The sequence below is a fragment of the Cyanistes caeruleus genome, chromosome 6 (genome assembly GCF_971803275.1).
Source record: "Cyanistes caeruleus chromosome 6, bCyaCae1.hap1.1, whole genome shotgun sequence".
NCBI classification, from domain to species: domain Eukaryota; kingdom Metazoa; phylum Chordata; class Aves; order Passeriformes; family Paridae; genus Cyanistes; species Cyanistes caeruleus.
In genome coordinates, this window is record NC_141706.1 from 2,370,344 (window position 1) to 2,397,339 (window position 26,996).

Sequence of the window (26,996 nt, forward strand, 5' to 3'; positions counted from 1 at the left end):
TTTACAGTGTGAGTTTGTAAACAAGGCATTTCTGTGGCCTGTTCCCATCATGTTCAACAGATTCATAAAAGCCTCAGTCCTTTGTAAAAGGACTGGTCTTGATTAAATCTACATCAAACATGAGTATAAGTACTGCAGTTAAAGTATTGGCCAGCATCTGGAGCAGATATTTTGCCATCCCCCTTTTTTCCTTCGAAACAGCTGCACCCTCTGTGCACAGGCTGGAGTGCAGAGCAAGGCCATGGTCCCACTGTCCCCCTTCTCACTCTGATCAAGATTTGTGTAGGAAGATCAGCTTGGCACCCAGGTGATCTACACGTATTTTCATACCCAGCCACAGAATTCAGGTAGGAAAAGATCTTCTGCTTTCTGCCTTCATGACTCATTTTTATAAATAGGAGAGAGGGACACTGGGAGAGTAGGAATACAGAAAGTCACCTCTTCCAAGGCTGCAGGCATTCACAGGTGCCTTGTGAAAGGGCAGATCTTAAACTCTCAGATCTCTGAGCCCACAGTGCTAATGGAACTTTATAGGGCATAAAGGTGAGAAGCTCCTGGGAGCCCTCCACTCTAACAGGGTTAAGATGGTTCCACTTGTGGCTGCAGCCAAGGTAACACCTGGAGACACTTATCAGGCAGTCCTCACCTCCCCATTGATGATGGCAGAGTCCTGGCTCCTCTCTGAAGCAGCGTGGACAGCAGGGAGAGCCACGGGTTTGATGGCGATGAGCTGCACCGAGCCCGAGGAGGTGTCGAAGGGGTCGATGGCAGACTTGGCGATGTTATCAAAGAGAATCCCTCCTTCCTCTTCATCACTCACGGCCACTAGAGCACATCAAACTCACTCAGCACAAAGACACAGACATTTCTGCTGCATGCTCAGGGGGAAATTCAGCAAGCACATGTTTTGGATTAATGATGTGCTCGGTGCACTCGAGGTGCAGGCCTGGGAAACCTTTACACGGGGAAAAACATCCCATTAGATCACAGCAAACATTATGTATTCACAGGATTACCTGTGGCTTCCTCAGAGAAGGCTGATTTCCAATCTGTGCTAATAAGATGGAGAAAAGGAGAAGAATGACATGGGAATTTGTAGGAAAATGACAGTGAAAGTTAAAAGTCGATGTTTTCCTAGGATTCACATGGAAACACACACACACACACACAAGTGCCCACGTGCCAAGGCATCAGCAGCTACACCTGATCAAACCCAAGAGTGCAGCTTTCTTTCCATCTAACGCTGCAATTTTACTAAAATAAGTAGGTTTCTTTTTCAAAACTTATTAATGCTAAAAATGACATTTATTAGAATAAAAGCTTTTTCTGCTGTGTGTTAAAAATGCTTAAGAAACTGATGGTATCTAATCTTAATTGTTTGCTTTGCAAGCAGACCTCAGGTCTCTGTGAAGTTAAACTGTTAAAATCTCTTAAGAAATTAAGAAAAGGCTTCTCTAAATCTTTAAAATTAAATGGCATGGCAAAGCATCTTTAGTTTGAGATTTCTATATAAATGGATAATTCTTCCCCATGCAATTGGGCCCCTCCTCCTCCAAATTTTCTTTGCAAACCTGCATCGCTTTGTCAGCTGTTGAATCTGAAAACTCTTACCCACAATTTGAAATGAAAGAATGACACTAAAGCCATTTGTGTAGAGCACAAATTCTACAAAGAGATCCTTGCAAACACTTTTGAATAATTATGCTATTAGAGGGAAGAATGCTTGCTCCATCTCCTAACTGACAGGAGCAGAGATCCTCTGCTAAAGAACAAAGTGGCCTGCTCTAAATTTATTTCCTCTGAAAATACACTCTGGTTTAATATTTAATCACAGCACAAATTACAATGGACTTGTATAAACTCAGCGGTTTAGACAGCCAATGATTTTGGTAAGAAAATATTTGACAGTATTTGACAGCAGTAACATAAAGCATGAACCCACTGAGTAAGTTCATTATCTCTGTTTGTGCTCAGTGGGATTGGAGTCAGCACCACTTGAGCTTTTGAGCAATAGATGGGTTAAACCAGTGTGTCATTAAATATTGTCCCTGCAGCTCCACAGAACTGCCCAAACACCACAGAGCCTTTAGTGGGTCTTGAATGTCCCTCCTGGCCATGCTCAAACACTTCAGATGTGTGTTAATTAATTAAAAGGAAGAAAAAATAAGGGTGAAAAGAATCAGAAACCACAGATGACAGCTAATTCTGATGGGGAGCACTAGCACCACAGAGCACCTTCAGTATCAGCCCTCTCAAAGGTAAGCACAACTCCTGCGCCTACTGTAGCACTACTGGCATGGAAATGACAGCCAAAAGGGACTAGAAATTGGAATTTTATTCCACCTTACCTCAGCATTTGTTCATTTATAATCTAAAATTTTCCCACTGCCTGTTTTTCACTGGTAGGTGATGAGCAGAGGCTGTGATCTGCAGCCACTGGCACACTGCTATAACCTGGCATTGCCAGTGAACCCTAGCAAGGAAGGGAATTTCATCATTTGCTCCTGTCCATCTCCTCCCAAGAGAATTTACAGCAACCATTTATGAACCACAACAACCCCTGAATTTTGAAAAACAAGCCAAAGGAAGCTCAGAGAAACACTGGAGAAGTCCTGGAGTGTTTGCTTCTGCTGTGTATCCCTGCCCTGGGCCAGTCCTCCCATCCCAGCATCTCAGCTGGGTGAGCAACTGGCCAGCATGGGAAACTTCAGGAAACTGCCCACACATTCTTTATAGTCACTCACAATAATCACCCTTGCTTATTACATGGTTTAAAAGTGATGTTTTATGTTTCTCTTTTCCAACAGATGCATTCCAGCACTCCTTTCGAGGTGCTTACTCCTGCCTGCACTGAGTGCAGACTGAGACTCAGAACTTGAGCTGCAGAAAGGGGAAAAACTCAACTTCATCACTTAGCAGCAATTTCCTATCTCTGAAATACCTCCTGCTAGATATCTCATGCCACATAATCCACCGAGATCAAATTTCTCCTCCTAATCTCTCTGTGACTGCAGCACACCAAGATCTACCCAGAGCAGTCATTTATTTGGGTCGAGTGCCAGGTGCAGTGAAGATCAGTGGGGTCCCTGAGGAGCAGGAGCATCCCTGAAGCTCTGTCTCCACACAAGATCTGCCCCAGGGATGCTGTCCTCCCATTTCCATGCAGCTCTGCACTATTCCAGCCTGCAATGCCAGCAGGTGGTGCTGCCCACTCGTGACCAGCTGGTCCCATGGAAATTGCTGTGGGACTGCAGATCTCAGTGGTTAAAAGACAATTAGACAGGTGAAGTATTGTTTTTAATCTAGTTAATAATTTAGAGTTTCAAATAAAATAAAAAAAAGTGATACTTTTGTCAGCCAAAGATTTCAATGAGGGCCGTGGAAGATTCCTTGTCTCCTCTCTCTTTCATTTTACTTTGTCTTTCCTCCCCTCTCCCTCATCAAAATATGTTGGAATGAAGAAAAAAAGGACTGAAATACTTGTACCTAAAATTAGTAAATAAAATTAAGGACATTTAAATTGACTGTGAATCAGGTAACCTTCCAGCCAAACACCTGAAACAATGATTTTAGCTGTCCTGCTCAGAAGCAACTGTTTGAAAGTTTTTGGAAGCCCTCAGAAAAAGAATGACATCTGTAGAGAAAAACACCTAAGGCCAAAAGTTGGGAAACACCTGCAAGCAAGTGGCCATGCTCTGCCTTTTCTTACATCACTCAATGAAGTATTTTTAAAGATTTATTTTGCTTGAAGGGCAGGCAAACATTGTAACCATACCTACAGAATATACCTGTAGTTTGACAAAGAGCAAGCAATGTCACTTATCTAAAATGTCTCCTTAGGAAAAAGCCCTGATACCAGTATTTCAAACAGAAATCCTGACTCCTGAGCCTGATTTAATAATGGAGAACTAATTTTCATTTTAGAGAAAATCTCTATATAAAGAAAAAAATGGTCTTTTTTCTATATCTTCCAAGTCATTCAGTTGGTCAGATGACTATGTCCAGAAAGATAACAAACATGAGCTTTGAGCAATAAAAAACCCCCATAAATTTCTGAAGGAGTTTATAGGCCTATAAGTAAAATACAAGTTTCCCAGCATTAGTGTCTGAACCTTTCCAGGACAGAAGTACCTCTCTGTGAGATACTGCAGTGGAACAGAAAACACAAAAACTCCTTCTCAATTACACCCAGCTCTGAGGCAGTGCAATGCTAAACCTCTCCCAAACAGCACAAATATTTTATTTTTGGAAGCAGACAGTTTAAACTAATGGGAGCAGCTCATGATTCCTCCTGGACAGTATTTCCTTGGTTGTAAATTCTGCTAAATGCTTGGTGATGTGCCTGAGGTGCTGCAGTCCTGGGTTTGCCTGGGATCCTGAAGCAGGAGCCACCTGAGCAGCTCATTTGAGATCTCCAAAGGTATTTGCAAGTTCCCAATGAAACTGTGTACACAGGGTGAGGACTTGTCCCTTAGCTGCTTGTTTTGTTCCCTTTCTCTGAGAGTTTCCTGCAAGGATCTCTCTCTGTGGTTGTGTCTTCTTCTCCAACCACATCTGCCTCATCTTTCTAAACATCAAAGTCTTTTAAAAAGAGACCACATATTTCATAATGTTTCCAGTGAATCCCCCAGCCCCTTTTCTTGGCTGACACTGCTGTAATAAGTGGTACATTCACTAATTGAAATTATTTAACTGACAAGGACGAAGAGCACACAAAATACAGGGAAGACGTGAGAGGCTACAACAAGCTTCTTTAAGGAAATGGTGCCCCAGGAGCTTTAAAAACCTTTGCAGAAATAGTCCTCAGTTTGCACAATAAAACTGTACATTTGTCTTCTTCAGTGCTGACGTATCAGTGAAAAATCTCAGCCATCCAGACTGCCACTGGCTCTGATGGCAAGAACATCTACATGCTCTTTACACCACTGCATGGATGAAAACTCCTGTCAGACTCAATCAGTGGCACAGCAAAAGTCATCCAGAGGGGAAGGCAAACACAAATGAAGAAGTATTTAATTGTGTGACCACTTGGAGATCCCAGATCCCTCAGAAATCTGCTGCAATGGGCACCTTAGCATGGCAGTGTGCAGTATTTTCGTGCCATGGGAACAGCAATCAAAATGGGTCAGAAAAAAATAAAAGGAAATATTGAGTAAGTCTGAAGAAAAAAAAGGGTTTGCAGTCACCAGCAGGATGTTAGCAGGGTCACAGTGCTCTCAAGCAAATAAACAGCAAAAAGAAAGGGCAATGGAAGAAATGGAAACAGTAAGGGGAAGAATGAGTCTGTGTCACACAAGCTGAAATCTTGGGAGGAAAGGGAATCAATGTGTAAAGCTTCTGGGAGGTTCAAGAGCAACTGGTGCAAATGCACAGGATTTCAGCTAAACAGGTGGATTTTATTTATTCTTGGGGATTTTTACCCTCCTGTGGTTAGATGTAGTAAATTACTCCAAAAAGCCTAGGAGTTTGTGGTGAGGAGGAGAAGAACCAGATGAAATCCCTAATTAACACCCTTTTGGGGGCAAATGAAAATACTGCTTCGGGATGAGGGAATGGATGATGAAAAGAGTAGGCTCCCTTCTCTACACCACAAATTCTCCCCAGCACTCTGATTTCTTAGCCTTCCAAAGGCATCATGAAGGGGAATCATCTCACTCCAAATCTGCACAGGTGCTCCAGTGCAGTTGCCAGGGCTCCTTTCTGACTGGACCTTACCTCCAGAGATCTGTCCCAGTTGGCCATGACCCTCTGGAAGCAGCTCTTTCCATTCTGACTTGTACTTCAGCCAGCACAAAAAAAAGGAAGAAAAAAAAGGGTGCTGGATGTTTGTGGGATCCACCAGCTCCCCCAGCTAACTCTGTGTCCAAGCTGCCACATCACTGCCACTAGACAGCATTGCTGTTGCCATATTTCACTTTCTTTTGAGTCACTGTAGACAGCTGCTCAGAAATTCAAAAAAAACAGGCTCTGATGCTGAGCTGCCACATCAGACAGAGTGAAAACTAGTGGCCCACGCTTCTGTAGAGTAAAGGAGGCAATGCATCATAGCTTGGCAGAGTTACATCCAAAAATCTCTTTGATTTTAGCTAAACCAATAATACAAGTTTTTTTTTCCCCTGCTACTTTGCTCCTGTAGACAACTCTTGCCTGGACGAAGGAAAGTATAGCCTTAGAGACTGGTATTTTAAAAAGGAGTGAGGCTCTTGACTGAATGACTTCTGAAAAGTTACATCTGTTTTCAAAGACAATGTCCAAATGATTGGAAAATGAGAAATTGGTCCAGCTGTGGAAGGTTTCTCACACAAAGTTTGACTTTTTGGAAGTGCTGCTTGTACATCTCCACCTGAGGGGATGAGGTTTAAGTATAAACCTGAGCTCAGCTGCACAACTTCATAGTCCAAAAGCTGGGGAGTCATGTGCTTCAATAGGAATTGATAGCAAATCAAAACTTTAGGTTTCTCTAGAAAAAGAAACAAGCACTGACACTCTCCCAAAGACATTAATGGGAAGGTTGGAAGTTCAAGCACCTAAAGGTTGAAAACAAACCTACATGAATTTCATTGGCTTCATTGAGTGAGGAGCTGGTGAAAGGAAAGGTTGCACTGTGGGCTGGTTTAGGTATCCAGGTCTGAGTGGGTTCAGTCATTTGCTTCTCCCTGGCTGATGTTTGGCCTGATAAATCATGGGCAGAACTGCTAATATGCTGTTCTTCTCTTCCACATTCTCTTACAAACCCATCTCAGAAACCTCCAGTACTTCTGTTGGCTGATTCATCCATATTACAGTCCTCTAACACACATAACTGGACACTTTTTTAAAAATGTTTTCATTTTTTAGGTGTCTAAAGTAAATAAATGTGGAACTCATCAACTTTTAGAAAGAAAAATTTCTATTAATATAAGTGTTCCTCGAGAAAAAAACATTCTGTTTTCTTACAAAAACCTATCACTGTTTTATTCAAGTAGATATTTTGTGTTTTCTATAGAAATAATGTTCAGCTGAAGAGTGCTCCTGATCCTCCAAAGCATCACTCCTGAAGCCAAGCCTGTCAGTCTGTGCTGCTTTCACATTGTTCACTCACAGCCCTGACACACTCCATGTGCAGTCAATTTTGACACAAGCCATACAGAATTTACGTACTGAGGTAACATCCAGTGCTGTCACTCTTCCCTGTAACTAAATGTCAGCAAGAAATAGAATCTAAAATTGGTCTGTAACTATGGCAACTAATGAGCCATTCTGACTTGGAGTCCCCAAATCCAGCATGTGACCATCGAGGGATTCATTCCAGTTTGAAGATGCTGCTGAAGATTCTCAGAGAAGAAAATCTGCTGCTGCTTTTGCAGACGTGAGCACCAGAGCCAGAGGCCAGGCTGGGAGCTGGAGCAGGCAAACAACGGGGAGAAAAGCAGCTTCCTTCTGAAAGTGGAAGGAAAAGCAGGCACCAGCTTCTGTGGATGCTAAACTCACTGGGTAAAGGTAAAAACCCTGCAGAAAGCACAAGCTGCCAGAGGTGACAGCGGTGTTCAGAATCACAGCACGGGGGAACAGGCTCTGGGATGAGAAGTCATGGGTGCCTTGAGGTTTGGGTTTTTAATTTCAATTTCAATAGACATTCGTGATCACACAGCTCTGAACTCCATTAATTCTGACATGAGGAGGTCATTTCATCTGCCATGACCACATCCTCCTTCTCAGAAGCTGTTCTGAAAAGGTTGTTTGAGGAAACTCTCCTAAACATACATTAAAAGATATGCCTACAGCTAAAAGTTTCCCATCTCTTTATGGGAACAAGGCATTCATTCCCTTTCATATCTCTGCCAGATGACCAGGTGACCCTTTTTAGTGGCATGGTAGTCAAGTGAAGAGAGCTCCTCCAGAACTGAAAGCTCTGCCAGATGAGGTGTGTCATGCACAGGTTCCTCCTAAATTTTAATGAAATTAAGATTTAAAATAAAGGGTCACTATTTCCTTCTACTACATTAGTGCTTACTTATTTAAGTAGCTTGTGTATGTTCTAGAAATGCACTACAGCCCAGATCAGAAGGATGTTAGGTGTTACTTAATTCTTTTAAAAAAACAAACAAAACTGAGATTACCAATTTTCTATGAAGATGTAAAACCTAACAAAACAAAAAATACCTTCACTAAATTATTTTGTCTACCCATGTAAACAGCATTTGGAACTGATTTGAATATTGGATTTCCTGGGTGGAGAAAAAGAAAAAAAAAAAGAAAAAAAGCCATCATAAATTACAGCTTTTAACCGTGGAAAACACAAGTGTTGTCTTGTAAAATGAGCTACATTTCATACAGTGAAAAAATAATTAACCCCTTTGAAACCTAGAACCTGTTAGCCAGTTTTCTATTCATAAGGAAAACAAAGCTATGGGAACAAAGCTGTAACTCAGGAAAAATAAGCAGAAAGGAGAAAAGCGAGGACAAAAGGGGATTAGGTACTTCTCTCATCAGATGTTCCTGATCCATCTCGAGTCACAAGGTCACCCCCATCAACCAAGGTCTTGTAAGAAACATCCAGCATGACATCCCAGTGCATCAGGAAAAGCTGACAGTGTTAATGACAAACAGGTGTGCCAAGGGTGTGAGGAAAGACAAAGCACTGGCTGTTTCACACTTTCTCAAATTAATTTTTATCTAATTAATTCGTTTTCATCAGATCTGGGCCAGCTTAGCAGCAGCAGAAGAAATTAATATCCTAGGGATCCACACAAAAAAAAAAGCTGTAAACTCTACTAAGAAGCACCACATCTTCATTAATTTACTGGTATTCCAAGAAAAAAAACAAAAAAGAGGGGGAAAACAAAAAAGCAAGAAAACTTGGGAAGTCCCACCACGGTGTTTGATGGGATGTGGAGAAACAGTGAAAGCAGTAAAGGGGAAGGAGAAAACCCAGCAAATGAGCCACACACAGAACACCCAGGGGCTGCTGGTATGAGAAATTGGTTTCAGATGGTTCCCCTGGTGTGGGCAAGGAAGTGTGAGCGACCACAGAGAACGCTTCTCACCTCTCTTCCTCCCCTCGTCTTTCGCCGCTTTCTGCGGTGCCATCACTTTCTGCAGCGAGCTCCGGCCAGAGCTGGGCTTTCCCGACCCATTGCTGAGGATGGAGCCGTTCTGGCTCGGGGACCGGCTGCAAGTAACCATAGCAACAAGGCAGGACGTGAGTTCTTCCTCCTAAACATCCTCTCAAGGTTATTTCGTTCGCGCGGTTTGCACGGCTGAGTTTTCAACAGCGATTTGGTACCAAAAGGAGGCAGAATGGAAACAGCAACGCAGCAAAGGATGGGAGGGAGGTGAACACGACTTGGACAATTAGTTCAGGGCTGGTGGGCATCTCCAGGGCTTGGAATGCAACTGCTCCTCATGCATGAGCCCCACAGCGATAAAAGTGCCACCACCGAGGACAAAAAGTCCCATTGGCAATTTAGTGTCATTAACCCAGACAAAATAAAGCAGATCTTTGTTTTAGGATGTGTGGCCAAACCGATTCTTCTGTTATTTAGCCTGCTTTTACAGTCAACTCTTGTCAGCCACAGAATGCAAATGCAAAATGCAAAATACACTCACTCACTTTGCATGTATGCAAGGTGATAAGAGAATTCTCCTTTTGGTACATACCCCGGTTAAATCAGTGCCCTCACTGGCTGAAACCCCTAAAATAATGCTTGTTTTAATGAGCTGGTTTTAATTGCATATCCCTGTCCTGCAAGTGGTCCCTGCCCAGGGTGAGGAGGGAGGGCAGGGCAGAATCTCTGTGCCTTCGATCCCAGCGAGGAGCAGGGACAGAAATGGGCAGTGTGCTCTGAGACCAAGCTCCCACCACAGCTTTTCTGCTTTTTTGGGGTGGACAAGTTACTCAAATCCTAATGTACAAGTTGGGAAAAGCAGGCCACAGCACAAAACAGTACATTTGGTGCTAGTCTGCATCCAGACACAGTCACGTTATTTTCACATGTGAAACTTGCTACAAAGGGAATGAAAACACTCCACAGGACCTGTGCAGTTACTCACAAACCTTTCTGCAATCTACCACTGAGTTGTCATGGGCAGTGACAGGGTGATGTGAGGAGGTTACATTAGAGGAAAAAATAATGGGCCTAGTCACAGAGGCTTCCATTTACAGAGAAAAAGAATAAAATCAAATTCTATTGCTGTCACAATGGTTTTATAACCAGAAAATGGTACTAAAACAAAACAACTGTCAAAGCCATCCTGTAAATCATTGCCAATACTGTATCATCAGCTTGAAACATTCATTTACCTCCAGGTCTGGCCGCCCTGCCTGGTGTAAGTAGAAAGCATTTACTGTGGGCAGAACTGCAAGGGACAAATATAAGAAAAGCAATTCTTGGGGATTCACTTTTGAAGATAGCCTAGGTGAAATATGTATAATTTAAAACAGGTTCTTTCCAGCTACAGGGCTCTCAGAGAACTCAGCCCAGTCCAGCCTGAGGGTTTCCTTGTGAAATTCTATTGAAAATAAGTGTTCTCGAGATTCCTCCCTATAAACCTGTCTGTCACTGCTAAATGAATAATCCCACCCCAGTTAAAAAAAAAATAAATCCATCCAGGGACAGACCAACACCTGGAGAAAATCTGCTCAACTTGGGAACACAGAAAGAAGAGCATGGATAGCTTGCACAACGATTTCTGTGGTGACACTAATCCCAATACTCATCCTTTTTAAGTGGCCCTCACATTATTAACTGAGAAGTTTCTTTCAGTGGTGATAGCAGAGAAGATAGTCTGATCAGTTACCAGCCACTTCATGGCTGTCTGGTTTGAATTGACCTTTTCAGGCTGTAAAGTACCCTGAATGAAAGAGCAAACACATAAAGGTCAAGAAATATTTCTTCATCTTCAGGAAGCATTAAATTCCATTTCCAGACACTGCTCCTGGGAATGAAAAATACTGAAATTCTGCATGTTCTCACTTACTCAAGTAATCACCCTAAGGGAGGGAAAACTAACTCTTAGTTATTTGCTTAGAAGGGCACCAAGGTTCAGCACATTTTATAATGAGAATAACTTTCCTGGATTGAGTTTGCTTATCAGCATTTGTTTAAAAGGGTGCAGATTAAGTGGGGGATTTTTGCACTCACTCAAAGGACTGAGTGAAGTGCTTAATCACTTTGGTTAGAGGATTAATTAACAGGGCTGGTTTACATTTTTTATGTGTGTTTACACATGGCTTTGGAGAGGCTTCAAAATATTTTAAAGAACAATTCCTGCAAAGACTTGACCTGCCCAGCACCAGCACAAGCTGCAGGTGTCAAGGTCATTTTCCATTTGTTATTTCCTCAAAGGATGTCAGACTTTGAAGGGGACAGGTGCTGCTTGGTTCACAGGGACTGTAGGACCTAAACCTCACATTTCAATGGCTTGTAGTGTGAACACCACCTCACTGGCATTGAATGGCAGGATAAGTTTACATCCAGTTGCAGCTGGCTCGCTCTTCTCTCCTGGTGTGCCCTACAGACAGCTCTTCCCACATTCCAGGTTATTCACTACACAGCCAAAGGAGTAGGACAAACCAGGCAGGAGCTCAGGATCCTTCTGGCTGATTTTCTGCAGGGAAAACCTCAGCTGATGACCACTGGGGATGTCTACCCCCCGAGAAGAGCAGCAGTGTGTGTCCTCCAGCCCCACACCACGCTGGCTGACACCTCCCCATCCAACATGTGTGTGCAGCAACACTGTGCTGAGTATTCCACGCTTTCCCATTATTCCAAAGGGAGGAATGCTGGATGAGATGAGGTGACTCAGCTAGGAAGGCTTGGTTTTCTCCAGAATTTCTCTGCATTAGTCAGCTGCTTTCCTTGTATGTTAGCAAATCCCTTCAAGAAGCCAGGCCCGTGTAATGTCTGAGAGCTACATAGAAACAGTTACCTCTGTTCAGGCTGTTCACCTAACAGGTTTATTTTCCTCTCTTCCCTTCAATATCTATCCTCAGCTCCACTCTCATTTAATACCAGGGAGAAAGGGTCAAGTAAAAACTGGCCTGAAAGCATGCAAAACAGCTGGGATAAAGGGATAATCAGCTTCCCTCTCCTCGACAAGAAATATTCAGCTATTCTGTTGATGGCTGAGGGAAGGTGAAACTGAGGTAAAACTTCCTGACAGGAAAGGCAGGAGAGAACAGATTGCTGGAGGAGGTTGTGATCATCCCACCAGTGGAAGACCTTAAAATAAGGTAGATAAAGTTGAGTTAGGGGAGTGTTGGACCCTGCAGCAGAGAGGAGGAGCCAGATAACTTCCTGGGGATCTTGAATCCATGATCCTACAAGCCTAGAGACTTTATTATGAAGAGAGTGAACCTGGGACACTTTAGCCTGGACACTGACATTATCTAGTCTATTCTTACACTTCAGAAGTTTTGTCCTGCTGTAGATGCTTTGGATTTAGAGGTCTTCCATAATTTAGTGGGTGTTTAGTGTTTCCCCTGGTGCTAGTGAAGGCACTGGCTCCAATTCTGGAGTGACAGAGCCTGCCAGTGGAGTGACAGAAATTCACAGTGGCTGAGAACCTGTCTTTTGGCTCCTTGAGAGATTTCTAGTGCTCATGCTACAGCTCTCAAGTTTCATTTGGGCTCATCTCTTGCGCAACACCAACAGTCCCATAAAAAGCCTTTCACCTCCTCGGTAAGGCTCCACTTGGTTTTATCTCATATTTTGCAGCAGCAGAACATCCAGCACAGACCAGTGTTATGCCAAGGATACATCCTGGAGAGGAGCCATGTGCCACACACAGAGCCTGGGTGCCAGCCCTGACAGCAACCAGCAGCACATATCCTATTAACCCTTTCCTCTGTGGAAAGGCACAGGTGCCAGCCCATACCTTTTCCTTGTTTCGTTGGATTTGGCAGTTTTGATGGTGCTCCCATCCTGGGTAGTTTCTCTCTCCTGGGAGGCAGGAGCATCTCTGACTGGAAGTGGAAGGATGACAGTCTCCTGAGTCACAGGTAAAACCTCATCCTCTGCTCCCTGCTGGCCCAAGTGTTGCTTGGCATAGTCAAAGCCTTGTACTGGCTGAAAAAAATTAAAAAAAAAAAAAGGAGAAATAACAGAAATTTCCAGCATGTGTTAGATTTAACATAAATTTTCAAATTCAATGTAAAATTTTTCACTACTCCTTAACTTTTTAAATGACATAAGTGACAGGTAAAAATACATCGATTACCATGTGAATGCCCAAAAGGAAACCAATTTTCTGATGAGATCTCCATTGCACACATTTTAGACATGATTAGTTAGTATAAAATTGATCTTGGCTAACCTTTCTTACCCTGCTGTAACACCCTCAGAGAGTACTTTGACAGACAGTGGGAGAATGAGGATGTGGAAGAAAAAGTAAGGAGTAAAAAAAAAAATAAAACCACACAGAAAACTTTCTCTGACAAAACCCTTGTGTTTTCAAAGGAGGTGGGAGTAATTTATTCCCAGTCAAGCCAAAGTAAAAAAGGCACACATCAGAAAGTTTCATGGGCAAGATTTTCCAGAAAAGAATCTTTTTCAGATCAGTGAAATTAGATTTCCCCTGACTTGCCAGTTGCCTACTGGGGAGGATATTACTGACTTCACTTGTTTCTCTTGGGAAGTGGCATTTCACCAGAACCTTGCAGCAAGGCAGTTCTTGCCCAGCACAACTAACACATGCCTTCTGGGCAAAGCAGCCAAGGAAAGGTGAATTCTCTCAATGGAAAAATTAAACATTTAGAAAAAAAGTTGACTTTCCAAATAGCATTTTCAATTAGAAGGGAAAGAGAAGGGGGGAAAAAAATAAAAATACAAAAAATCCAGCATTATCTGTTGGTTACTCAAAGAAATTCCTGACCACTTCTGGAAAATGTTTTCCTTTGCACTAAATAAAATTAACTTACCAAAAATGGGAAGGTTGCTCTTCCTGAAGTAAAAAGACTATTGACAAAATACTAAGGACCACAAGACACTTGAAAGTTGAGAGAGTGGTGATTTTAAACCTCACACATAGCTTGGGAAATACTTTAGCATTAGCTCATGACTTATTAGTCTCTCCAGGTTCCTCTCATGTCATCATTGAATATTTTAGTTCCAAAAGCAAATCAGCAGGAGAAAAAAAATTGCTGCTGGCACAGAAAAAGGAGGAGCTCTGAAAAGCATTTTCTCTTGTTGAATCCCTCACTTAATCTGGGCTGCAGCTCTAAATTCAGATACATTTCACAGGTGATCTCAGTCTGACAAGAATGGGGCTGTTCTGCACTTTTTGAAACAGAAAAAATGTTTTTTCTTTATGTGGACCTGCATGGCATTCCCAAGCTCCTGCTCAGACTGAGGCTAATGATTCCTGATGTGTTTCCATACTTCAGCATTCCTCTGATAAGAAGCTTCCATGCATTAAGGAAAAGACAAATCCACAAATCACCCCCATGGAACTTGCAATATATCAGAGAAATGCCCTCATCATCAGCCCTCCATGGCAAGCAGGGTATCACAAAACAGCCACCAAATGAGCCACCAAATTTTGAGAATCACAAAACAGGCAGCAAATGAGGGAAAGGAAGCAGAAGCTGTGTGAAGAACAGCTAGGGAGAAATGCTGCACAATGTCCTACATAATAATACTGTTAACTATAATAATGTTTTTCAACCTCATTGTAAATATTTGTTGTCGGTTGAGGCAGCCCTGAATATTCTGAAAGAAGGTAACAAGAGAGAAGAGGTGATCAAATCAGTTATTTCTCCCTCCATGCCTTTCAAAGAGTAAAATGAGCTTCAACTTTGTATCTTATTTTTAAAAAAATCCATAAACCAAAAAAAAAACCCCTCCAGACAAAAAACAAACCAAACCAGAAACAGCAGGACATGAGAATTACTAAAGAATTCTGCAGTGTCCCAGCTCAGATCTGCCACAGGAAGAAAATGAAGGATTATTTTAATCAGAGTTCTACTTACCACCATGTCCAGTAACAAACTGCAATAAAAGGAGAGCTGAGAAAGTCATCCTCATCAGCAGACATATTGCATTAAATAAAATTTGCTCTTGGATCCCTGCTCTGTAAAAGCCCACAGGAGCAGATGGCTCTGCCACCCCTGGAGGGAACTGGCAAGGCTAAATCACGATCAGGCACCGCTGAAGCACTGCAAACGTCCAGCACTTCCAAAATACTGACAAATTCTGCAGGACTGAGATTCTAATATTGCTTTTGAAATAATAAATTGATAGAGAGACACCACAAGGTTACACTGACTGGCAAAGGGCAGACTGAATACAGAGAGTTGTTTCTGGGATACTTTTCTCTTGTAATGATGAATGATTTTCTTGTAATGAAAAAGGGAGGGAAGTGGCGGAAGGAAGGAAGGAAGGAAGGAAGGAAGGAAGGAAGGAAGGAAGGAAGGAAGGAAGGAAGGAAGGAAGGAAGGAAGGAAGGAAGGAAGGAAGGAAGGAAGGAAGGAAGGAAGGAAGGAAGGAAGGAAGGAAGGAAGGAAGGAAGGAAGGAAGGAAGGAAGGAAGGAAGGAAGGAAGGAAGGAAGGAAGGAAGGAAGGAAGGAAGGAAGGAAGGAAGGAAGGAAGGACAGATAAAGCTTGTTTTCCCATGGCCTGCAGCACTTGCTTTTGTTTGTGTGTCTTAGACTACAGATCTTATCTCTCTTTACCTGCAAACTTATTCTTTCATGGTCTAAAAAAAAAATAAAAGGTGAGGGAACAAATGAGATTCTAGACTTTAAAAATGCATGCTGTGAATTAGAAAGCAAGGGAAGCAAAAGTTAACATCCATCCAAAACCTCAAAGCAAAAACAGTTGCTTAAAATAAAAACAGCATTGAAATAGCATTAAAATAAAATCCCATCAGAATTTCACCAATTTGAATTTATACTACTTTTCATTTTACAGCTAGAGAGAAAATTGAAAAAAAAAAAAGGTATTTTTCTATTTTCCTTTTCCCTGCAACTGCATCCAGATGTCCCTGACTGCTGAGGCAATTCGGAACAGCAACACAGTTCCCAAGAGAGATCCCATAAAGTACGCTGCGTACCAGAGGTCATTTTGCAAACTTCATTTATTTACCCTTCAGTCTGCCACAGCACAGAAGTCACGCCTTAATTAGCAGGCTCAGGCAGCAGAGCTGCTGCTCTGCTCCATCCCCTGCTCACCTCCCCCTGTGAAACACATTTAATGCTGAATGTGCCATTACCCTGGCTCTGCGTCCGTGCCTCCTTCTGGAACACTTTGTGCTGGTAATGATCATGAAAAAGACACTAAAGATGTTAAAATATATATATATATATATATATATATATATAAAAAAAAATACATAAAAAAGGGATCCCGCCGCAGGGATGTGGCAGGACCCGCAGCCTCCCTCCCGCAGGATTGCAGCAGCTCTGCTCTGCCCATCCCCTTGGAGCAGGGATTCTGGAGCCCCAGCACAGCAAACAAACGCACCTGAGAGCCCAGCAGGCAGGAATCCCATCACATCCTGCTCCCCTCCCCAGGCAGGCTGCTGGATGTCCACAAGGCATCACAAAATTCCACAGTGCGGCTTGGATGCACGGGAGCAAAATCCTAAAACGGCTGCTTAAACTACAAATCACTCCAGTGTGACTCTGCTTCCAGCAGAGTCAGCATTAATCAGCAGTCTGGGGCACTTTGCTCAGCCGTGAAATACGACAGAGTCATTTTAAATGTGACATGGATATGTGCTCATGCCAAACCACATGAAATATGGCAATTACAGTTCAAGCAATTACCACTATCCCTAGCGCTGGAATTAAAAATAAAACTAAGATTATTCTTTTTGAAATGATCTTCTTTCATTATCTTCTCAAAATATGTTTCTTAGCCTTATTTTAATTCAAGATGCTGAAATCAGAAATGACCAAACCAGTCCACTCCCAGTCCCACTGCAGGATTTATCTTCCACAGTCCATATACCGGAGTCAACCCTAGATCTGGCAGAACTTTTCTGATGGAGCCATCATCGTGAAACTAAATGGAAAGCAATTTAGCTTTCATTTGGAAATGCATCACTTTTCAGATAATGAATTAAATTCAATTTTATGGAGTCTCAAACCGGAAAGGGGAAACGCACTCTGGAAGGGAACCTTCTGCATTCCAGCTGCAAAGGGAACAAACCTGCAGGAAAATCTCCTGAAAGGACTCTGGTGTGGGTGCTGGGAGCTCAGCAAAACAAAACAAAACCAAAATGTTCCAGCAATTGCAGACCCAGCTCCCATTTGATACACTGATGACTGATGCAAATTTAAATTTTACATTTAAAAAAACCTTAACATTGGTTTTGTTAAGCCAAACAGGCTTTAACCTGAGCACGTATCTTACAGCCTGATTAAATCTGATTTCTCTAGATCAGATAGAGTCCAATTTTGTACTTCTTTTTGGAATTAAAAACAATGGATTGGAATATGAAAATACTTCCAAGTTTCTCCTGTGCTCTAGCCTCAACCAGAAGTAGGTTGGCTGTTGTTTTGGTTTTTTTTAATAGGAACTTTCTTCAGATGTTAAGCATCCCATATTGATGGGTACTTCAAAATAATGTACAAGTTTTGTCCTATTTTTCTTCTTTAGTTGGGACCCAGTTTATACATTAAAAAATCAAATGGTGCATAGCACTTACAACAGCTCCTAATAAAGCATAATTTGCATTTTAGGGGCTTCAATGGGGCATCACATAGCACTGCAGTGATATTAATTCTTGTTTGTGTTTGTGATATCATATATCACTTTTGCAGATCTAATCTTATCACTGGATGGATAATAGTGGATAAAGAGCACATTGGAACCAAAAGAGAAATGTCTTTTCTGCTTCATTTTTGATACAAATGTCTGGTTTCCAACTGGCACCAGCTGCATCCATCTGCAACAAACCTAAGATAAGGAGAAAAGAGCTGTCAAATGCCTCCTGCCTTCCTTCAACTCTTCTTCCAATCTACATTTTTCAGCAGAAGCAACAGAGCTGAAATCTCAATAATCCTGCTGTCTGTAGCATTAAGAAACCAAAAAAAAATATTCATCTCAATCCCATGCCAGTGGAGAAGAACAAAGCCAGCTAAAAGGGCAAAGGATCAGTCTGAATTACACACAGGCTCCATGGGCTAGAAACTCCTTTCTTTGGGTGGAGCTGATCAATAGCAGCACTGAGAGGACAGGCTTTTTCACTATGGAGATGAAACAATATTCTGTGACATTTTTCTGTCAGAGGATCAAGCTGGAAGTGCATTTGATTTGGGAAAAAAAAGAATTCTTGCAATTGATATGGATTAGTAACTGTTAGAAAGATGTAATTGTTTGAACCCAGTCAGCAATATACATAAGTAAATTGGAAAGTCTGAAACACCTAAAAGAAAAATAGCAGTAGGAGAAAAACGAAATTCAAAGAATGTCTATTCTGGATTAGCAGGAGAGTTTTGCTTAGGGTCAGGTCTGAATTGCAGTCAGACTTCAGACATTCCCACCTGGCAGGAACAGCTCGGGCCAGGGGCTTTGAGGTCCTACAGAAGATGTGCTGATCCAAGCTCTAACAACCCTTCCAATTCCAAACATCCTCCAGCTCCATCTACCCAAGGGTCACAGCCTCTGCAGGCACATGGACTCCTGGATCTAGAGCTGGCTCACTGACCTTGGCTCTCTGAGGCAGGTTCATCATGGTGTCTGGTTTGAAGTCGTTCTTGTTCTTCCTGCACAGCACGGCGGTGATGATGATGATGATGACGGTGACCACAGCGATGGGAGCCAGCACGGCTGCGATGATCCACAGGTTGTTTGGGGGGTTCTTCACCACAGCTGCAGAAAAAGGCAAACCAACATGGGTAAGATTCGCTGGGCAAGGTTCCTGTTGCTCCCAGCCCTCAGTTGCTCCATGTAGAAATTAGTACAAAAGCACTGTAAGTAATCTAGCTTTCTGTGCAAGGGAATACCCTTGTATTACTTTAAAAGTTTAAAAAAAAAGGATAAATCAGCAACACTGTTGAATTCACAAATCCCTGGGCTCCCTTCTCTTAGTTTTAAGTTACCTGGTTACATGCAAAAGCCAACATCCACTCCAAAGTCAAGATAGATGCCATATAAGCTATCCCTCCAATGGTTCATTTAAACAATAAACAAACAAAAGGTGCAAGTAATGCATCCTTAACTCTTTCAAACACAAACCCAGCTTAGAGCAAATCACCTCAGCATGTGTGTTAAAAGAGCACACATGGAGTCCATACATGGTGTCAAAGACTGACTGGCTCAGCAGGAGCAAACTGGCAGAGCTTTTTAAAAAACAATGAAACCAGTTTGAATATCATCAATATCAATATCAATAAGCTTCTCTGGTGCTCTAGAAATAATTTATCATAGTTAAGGTCAACAAGAATTCTTCATTTCTGAAAGAGTGGAAATAATGAGGTTGGAAAGAGCCACTTGCAGATGTATTAAAGATGGCTTAAGGAAAAGGGTACGTTTCAGAAATGCAGTGATGCAAAAACATCCTAGATTCCATTTCATCAGAATAATCTCCCTGAGTATGAACCTTCAACTTGTTCACACGTAAGAGATCCTCCCGTGAGACATTCCCAGCTCTCTCATTTCATTCTGGAAAAACAATCAGACAACCTCCTCATAATGCTGAACTTAACTGCAGTGAAATATTTAGCGGATTTCCCCACGATATTGGTGTTTATTTTGCTGTGGCACTGGTTGCTGGTGTGGGCAGGCAATGCTGAGAACACCAGCACAATGCAGCCGCTCCCATTTCCTGGGGGACCGGAGCTTTCAAATGTCATTGAGCTTATGAGCTGTCAGAGGCACTCAGCATCTCTCAGCATCAGACTTCAAATGTAAACCAGCTTGTTCTGCAGCAGTCATTAGGAACTCCTCAGTTCTCCAGCTGGAAGCCTGGCTGGAGCCTGTTCTCTTTGTAGATTTGTGACTTTTTGCAAAGCCAGTGAAGTTTGTTGGGTGATGTAGGAACATTAAGCTCAGAGCTGGAGCACGAGGATGTAAAAAGGCCAGGTTGGAGACTTTCAGGGTTCACTTTTCAGCAGACTCACAGAATTCTTAATTATTGACTTTGACATTTAGTTTGGGGATGAAAGGGCTGTGGGGAAGGAAAGTGAATCTGAATTTTAACAAATAACAGACACTTTAATTATAGACTGCTGCTGTGGAAGCAGCAAACAATGGTTGAATAATGATATTTATTCCTTCTAAGGGAAGCAGAGGAAATGATGATCTTATGGCTAATAGGATAGACATTTAGGAGTCCTAATTTACATCTTTAATTCATTTACCAGACTCCAATGTGACCTAAAGTCAACCCACATTTCATTTGACTCAGTAAGACTTCAGTGGAATTTGAAACAAGCCTTTCATTCTGTTGTAACTCAGTCTCTGGCTCATAACACAGGAACATCCATATTTTGTGTTATTATTCCTCCATCTTGTTTAACCCAGCCATGGAGCTCCTGAGGGTACATGTCTTTTCTTACAGTATTTTGGGACAGAACTTTTCATTCTGCTAGAACAGAAATTATAATGAGCAAAAATGAAATCCACACAGACTATTTTCTGTGGCAATACAAAGACAGACTGCAAATAACCGTGTCCAAAGGGAAAGAAATTGGGGTTTTTCCCATAATAAGGTATAAAGATGGAATCATCTCCTACATTTCAAATACTTTGCCTTCAGAATCTTTGGTACCTCAGGTCACATTTTCAGTTTCTGTATATTCTCTTTTTACGTGGCTGGTGTGAAAATCTACAGATGAATAAGGCTGCCTTATCAGACCATGGAAATACAAAGTTAGATGATGAGCAGAAGATTCCTTAATTGCCTAAATACCTGCATAAATATAAACCACATCACTGCACAAAGAGCTAGGAAACTGCTGTATCCATATCTTCGTTAGTGAAAAAATACATTAGAGAAATATTTTCATGGAAAACAAAATTATTTAGAATTTAAATGCTGGGATTTATGGAATGGAGACCCTCGGGTTCAGCTGAATTAAAATCAGTAGCAGACCATGATCAAACCAAGAATCAGATACAGTACAGGGTGCATTCTCTGGGAATTCTATCATATTTCTGTCTTTGTACTCAATCCTGAGTTTATGGATGATATAAAAATTACTTATTACAGTGGTCTCTTCTTTTCCTCTCATTATTTTACATAATTATTTCAGTTTCACCACTCCTGCAGGCAGATATAAGTGCACCAGGGATACCCATTTTATGTGCTGTTTCACCAGTAAGGAGATCCAGTGCAGAACTCCACTATATAATTTTGATTCCTTCTAAAGAAGTACTTTGGCACTTTGTACATGGATTTGTACACTGAGCTGTGAACAGCATGAAAAAACACACCAAGCTTCACCACAGGTTTATGACTATGGGCCTTGGATATAGGAATAGCTACAATAAAAACCACAAAAATTAAAGAAACCTGTGTCCACAATCACTCAGTAACTGATGAAGGTCTTGAAAGAGAAATTTGAAAACACTTTGCTTTTCAAGAATGGATCATTTTTGGCCACGTTATTCTGAATGATACTATCATATCTTGAATCAGAAAGCCGCCCATATGCACAAGTAGCTCTTTTCAACTCCACTTTTCTGATTTGTGTCTTAACAATATCTTCAACAACCATGTCATTTTCTTGGTGAAAATCATTATTAAAAAAAAAAAACCCAATACCTTTGACATAGAAAGAATCTATCCCCACACTATTTTGATCAATTCAAAAATAAGGGACATCTTAATAGCCACCACATTTTACTTTTTTTGGTCAAGTTATATGAACAGCAACTTTGCCCCATTAGTCTGTGGTGCCGTGGTTTTGCCAGCAGCAGAATTAATTCTGACTTCCCACAGTGGAAACTGTGGAAGTTCAAGCTTCAACTTTCAGCTCATGGAATAAAACAATGATTAAGCATGGAATTTTTGAAAGGACTCTTACGATCAGCTTGGACTTGGATGACGTAGCCCAGGGTCAGGGCCATCCTCTGGGAGTCAACTGTACTCAAAATTTTGGCAGCTGCAGTGCCCAGCAAAGGCTTCCCGTTGTATAAAGTGTAATATGTTAGTTCAGCTGGCTCCTTGGGTCCTGGAATACGTTGAATTTTTACCATCTTTAAGGGAAATAAAACGAATAAATAAATAAGGAGAGAAAGAGAAATAAACTGTGCTCGCATTATGCCACAGCAAAACTTGCCAGGAGCTGTTTGGAGGCAGTGCCCACAGGGAACTCCTTCAAGATCTCCCAAAAGCATAAGCTCCATGCAAATATTCTCATAGGATCAGAGCTTCTCCCCTTCAGGATGCTAAATCAGTCAGTCAGAGAATTTTTCTTAATTTTTCTTAATGTTTTTCTTAAAAAATAATTAAGCATAATCCTAAGGTAAAACCCTACACTAAGAAAAGCGTTCAGTAAAGAGGAAAGGACCAAATTTTTGGACATTACAGTCCTTTGTAAAGGGAGAAATTTTATAATCTGTTCTAATACTGAAAACTGTACTTTACTGGCATATTGAAGTTGAAAAACAGCCTCACATTTCCCTTCTATACTCATTATTTTTTTGATATAACAGGTTTGATAAGAAAGGAATCTTGCTTTTCCTATTTTATTCTGCAGAACACTGTCAGAATTTTTCCATTGTACCTCTGACTTTTCTGAGAGTGGAAAAAAGTGTCAAACATTTCAAATGATGAGAAGAAAAAGTAGTTTTGTGATTCTTCTCCATTATGTTATGGACTAAAATTTTACAAAGGTTCACACTTTTGGCAAGTAAAATGTGTTCCTTCTTTTAAATTCTTTCAGTGGAACAATATAAAGAATTGTGTGGGCAAATGGGAAATATAATAACTTGGGTTTCTGCCTTACAACAAACAACTCTTGAAAAACATAATTTAATTTTTTTTAAATTACTAATTTTTGAAGACTGAAGAGGAAATCTCTTAATTGCCCATAGCATCGGTTGGCTTAATTGTTGAGAAAACAAAATATGATCAGTTCAAAATACTGAATGCAAAATGCTGTAAATAAAAGGAAGATGATTAATAAATTAATCAGGTCTGAAGTCCCTACTTCATAACATGATCTGGGGCCACATGATTTGATGACTAACTGCATAAATAAAGGTTGCTTCTTGCATTTTTTCCCAACAAAAAGAAAAAAAAAAAATATAAGTTCTAGCTTTGAGTTACCTAGGAAACTTCCATCATGAAGAAAAAACTTGGAGCTCTTCATTATGCTGAATGTGCTAAAATATGTACTTTGTACCAATCCTCATAGCAACCAGAGAGAAAATATTTATGAACACTGATTAACTAATGATGATTTCTGGAGGATGACAGGCATGCCAACACGGCTGGCAGCAGAAAAAGGCACGATTAGCAATGCCAGGCATTCTGCCCTCGCTGCTTTGATATCCACGAGAAACACAGGAAAATTTCAGCCAAGAAATTTAGTTAGACACGTCTTTTACAGGAGATTGAAGCAGGACACATGCAAGCAAAGCACTTTTTTGAACACAGCTCCTCTGAGCACCTGCACGGTGTAGCTGCCCACGGTAGTGGCACGTCTGAACCGCTTTCCCTGCTGGTGGGACATCATGAACAGCGGGGCCAAGCGCTGCTCCATCAGTCTGGCAAAGCTCTGGTTGTTCAGCCCCAGCAAAGCAATATCAACCCCTTGGATGACTGTAGGAAAGGAGAAAAAACACATATCAGCACTTCATGCACGGCCAGGTGAAGCAGCACGGGGTCTGTGGGACGGTTTGGGACGGGAAGAAAAATACCTGGACGTTGTTATTCCCTTCCAGTAATTCCCTGTGGGGATATAACTTCTGTTTCAGTCCCTGCACTGCTCATCTCAGATAATACCAGTGATGTTTCAGAGAGTAAAAATCTCAAAATACCATTTCTAGGCCTTCAGTTTACCAAAATGGCTCAGGGGAGCATCTACTCTATGATCTTCAATGTAAAAATTAGGTTCAAACCTATTTGAGAGCTGCTGGATTTATGCTTATTGCCAGATGTTCTCATTAACCAGTTTCTATCCTGAGAATTTGAACTCTGAAGTTTGGATTTTGTACAGTCTCAAACAAAATATCCTGTTTGAGAGCAGAGAAACCTGAATAAACATTTCTGAAGTATAAATGAATGCAAGATTTAAAAGACACTGGATTCTAAAGTTCAAAAACAGTGATATGCTGATTCAATTGATACATATGTATGGTTTTTAGAGTATTATTTCAAAAAAGTCTTCTGGGATCTTCACCAGGATCTTTTTGAAAACAGTTTCCATTGTAATATCAATAATAATCCATCACAGAGAGTGCAAGAAATGGAGTATCAGGTTCACAGGGTCCATACTGGGAGGAGCTGTACCACTCCCTTCAGAGGATCATAATCTATGCATAAACGTATGTTTTATTTCAAATTTATGTAAAGGTGGAACTGGTACCAAGTCTATTTCATGTCAGAGCCCTTTGTTCTTGCTCTCCTGAGCATTAAACAATTCCAGGTACAGACACACCAACTAGAAAGGCTCTGGTATCACACAAAGATGTCTGAGGGAAAGGGTCTCTTTCTTGCCCAGGTGTCATTTCTGAAGTCAAAGTGATTGTGCATGAGAATGTGGCACCTGTGAAACAACTTGATAAAAGAAGTATTTTGAAGCCTAAGAGCTTCAAGTGAAACATTCAAAAATCCCTGGACCCAGATAGTCAGCAAATCATAACAAAGTTCCTTGCTGTAACAGCTTCACCTTTGTTCCAGAGTTATGTCTATGTGTCTCTTTTGATTTCAGATTTAAATCCATGTCCCAGGGTCTTGAAAAAGAAAAAAAAAAAAGTGTCTATTTGTGTCTCAAAACTCTCAGAAAGTGTTATAAACTCTGAGGTGGGTGTTGGTCACTGGAGATGTCACTGCTCAAGATGATCCATCAGTTATGCCCCAGAGTGACAATAAGCACATTTGCCCAGCTGAAGGCAGGTTCAGTGGGCAGCCACTTATTTCTGTGTAAAATTGCTGCACTGCTGTGTTCATGCAAATGAGCACTAAAAATTATTACCTGGAGTGCCTGGAGGAGGGAAGGACATTAGAAAGTACCTGTTATCACCCAGTAGTCTCTAGTTGATTCCGAGACATCAAGGTTTGGATACTCCAAAGCTTTAAAAATAGAAGATTAAATTATGCCATAATATTCCAACATCCTACACATTATGCATCCCAAAACTGGCTACCCAGACAGCAACAAATAAAATTGAACTATGGCCCAAGAGGAGATCAAAAGCATAATTTTCAGGGTAACAATTTCTCTTCTGTCTGAAAAAGAGCACCAGGTGTAAACAGAAGAAGCACTGCCATACAAAGTAGAACATATATCTCCTGTTGCCAAAATACTGGCTGGGACAGAGTCTGGGATGAAGCCCAGGAATGCCCAGAACCAAGAAGGATAGGTAAGAGGTGAAATAGGTAAAATTGATCTCTGCTGCTTTCTCCCCTGCAGAAAACCAGATGAGATTCCATGATGATCCTGGATTAATTCTTATATAGCCCAGACCATAGTTTTAGCCTAAAATAATAAGAAAATATAGCAGGATCAGACTCCACGTGGATTGCAAACGAGACTAACAAAACTGCGAGCACACCTCCGAGCGCGGTGCTCTCTCGCTGTGCACCACCCAAGGCATCCCCACCATATGTGTGTGCATCTGTGAGAAGCTGATATTTGCTGTTGTGATGCCTTTTGTTAGCTCCTCCATCTCCAAAGTGCACTAGGCTGTAAAGCTCAATATGCTGCTAATTCATTACACAGCTCAGGGTTTGTTCAATAGATTAATACCGGGAACTTCATTCAGAAAACATCCGTGCTCTGCACATTGATAGGCTGCTACGAAGTCACCTTGATTTTTACACCCCAAAGTGACTCGGAATAGTAAACATTGCAAAGGATTTGATTGTGCAGCTGCTTTTGAGGAGGATTTCACAGCATGCCCTGAGCTGTGCATTTCCATGACAGACTGCAAAGGCTCTGGAGGAGCCACTGGAGCCTACTGGGAAATAACATGCTCGGAGAACAACCTCAATATTTGTTTGATAAACTGAGACAACTACACTTCCACATGAATAAGCATCAAACACTCCTCAAAGAAAACATTTTCCAGACACACTATCAGTCTGGAGCCGTAAACACTGGGCATGCATTAAGTTCATGAGTTTGCAGTACAGCTGCTACACTGGGAATACAACCAAGAGCTCCAAAATGAAATATAAGCCACTAGTTGTTAAAGGAACACTTGCTAAAGACTTTATCAGGTCTGTTCATCATGTGTGGGGATCAGCAGAGAACTGCAGTACCACACGAGACTTGCTGTGTGACAAATGATTTGCACAGCTCTTGACTACCAAGCACATCCCTGTATTGCCTTTGTGAGAAGCACCACAATCCTCTTCCTGTGCAAAAGGCCTATTTTGGAGGCCAAACACTTGAACTGAGTATAGCCAGCATCAAACTTCCTCCACCTTTCTCCTTGTGCTCGTGGATGGCCCCTGAAGACATGTCCTGAGCACAGGGCATCCACCTGCCATGGAAAAGAGCCTGTCTGATGAGGAATGGGGGACATCCCTTCCAGATCCATGACCACACTCATTATCAACAGCCTCTCTCTCTCTCTCTCTGCCTCCTCTTGCCTGTGGAATGACTCTATGAAAACACAAGCCCACCTTGAGATGTGTCTCTTACCCCGTGATGGGAACTCTGATTCGAAAGTGCACCAACACAGTGCAAGAGCTTACAGGGAAGTTTCACATATTTGTATCCAAATATTGTAATTTGATAGGCAATGCCTCAAGAACAGCATACAAACCTCCTTTCCCAAAGATCTGCACGGTCACCTAAGTTAGCTGTGATTCCTGACTGCCTCACAGCAAGGAGAAACCACTTATCCCACAGAAGTCACCGATGAAGAATTGTACCATGTCATTTCTCTGCT

At 41.6% G+C, this 26,996-nt stretch overlaps 1 protein-coding gene across 1 annotated transcript in view; it reads right to left on the reverse strand.

Annotated features, from left to right (window-relative positions):
- Positions 1-26,996, reverse strand: part of KIAA1549L (KIAA1549 like) — a 122,683-nt gene that overhangs the window by 28,531 nt on the left and 67,156 nt on the right. The window contains exons 8-14 of the mRNA XM_086893240.1: positions 25,111-25,170; positions 23,546-23,697; positions 21,956-22,127; positions 18,634-18,797; positions 12,859-13,049; positions 9,027-9,151; positions 647-825 (exon numbers count right to left, since the gene is read on the reverse strand). Of these exons, the coding sequence (XP_086749366.1) occupies positions 647-825; positions 9,027-9,151; positions 12,859-13,049; positions 18,634-18,797; positions 21,956-22,127; positions 23,546-23,697; positions 25,111-25,170 (1,043 nt within the window). The remainder of the gene's footprint in view (positions 1-646; positions 826-9,026; positions 9,152-12,858; positions 13,050-18,633; positions 18,798-21,955; positions 22,128-23,545; positions 23,698-25,110; positions 25,171-26,996) is intronic.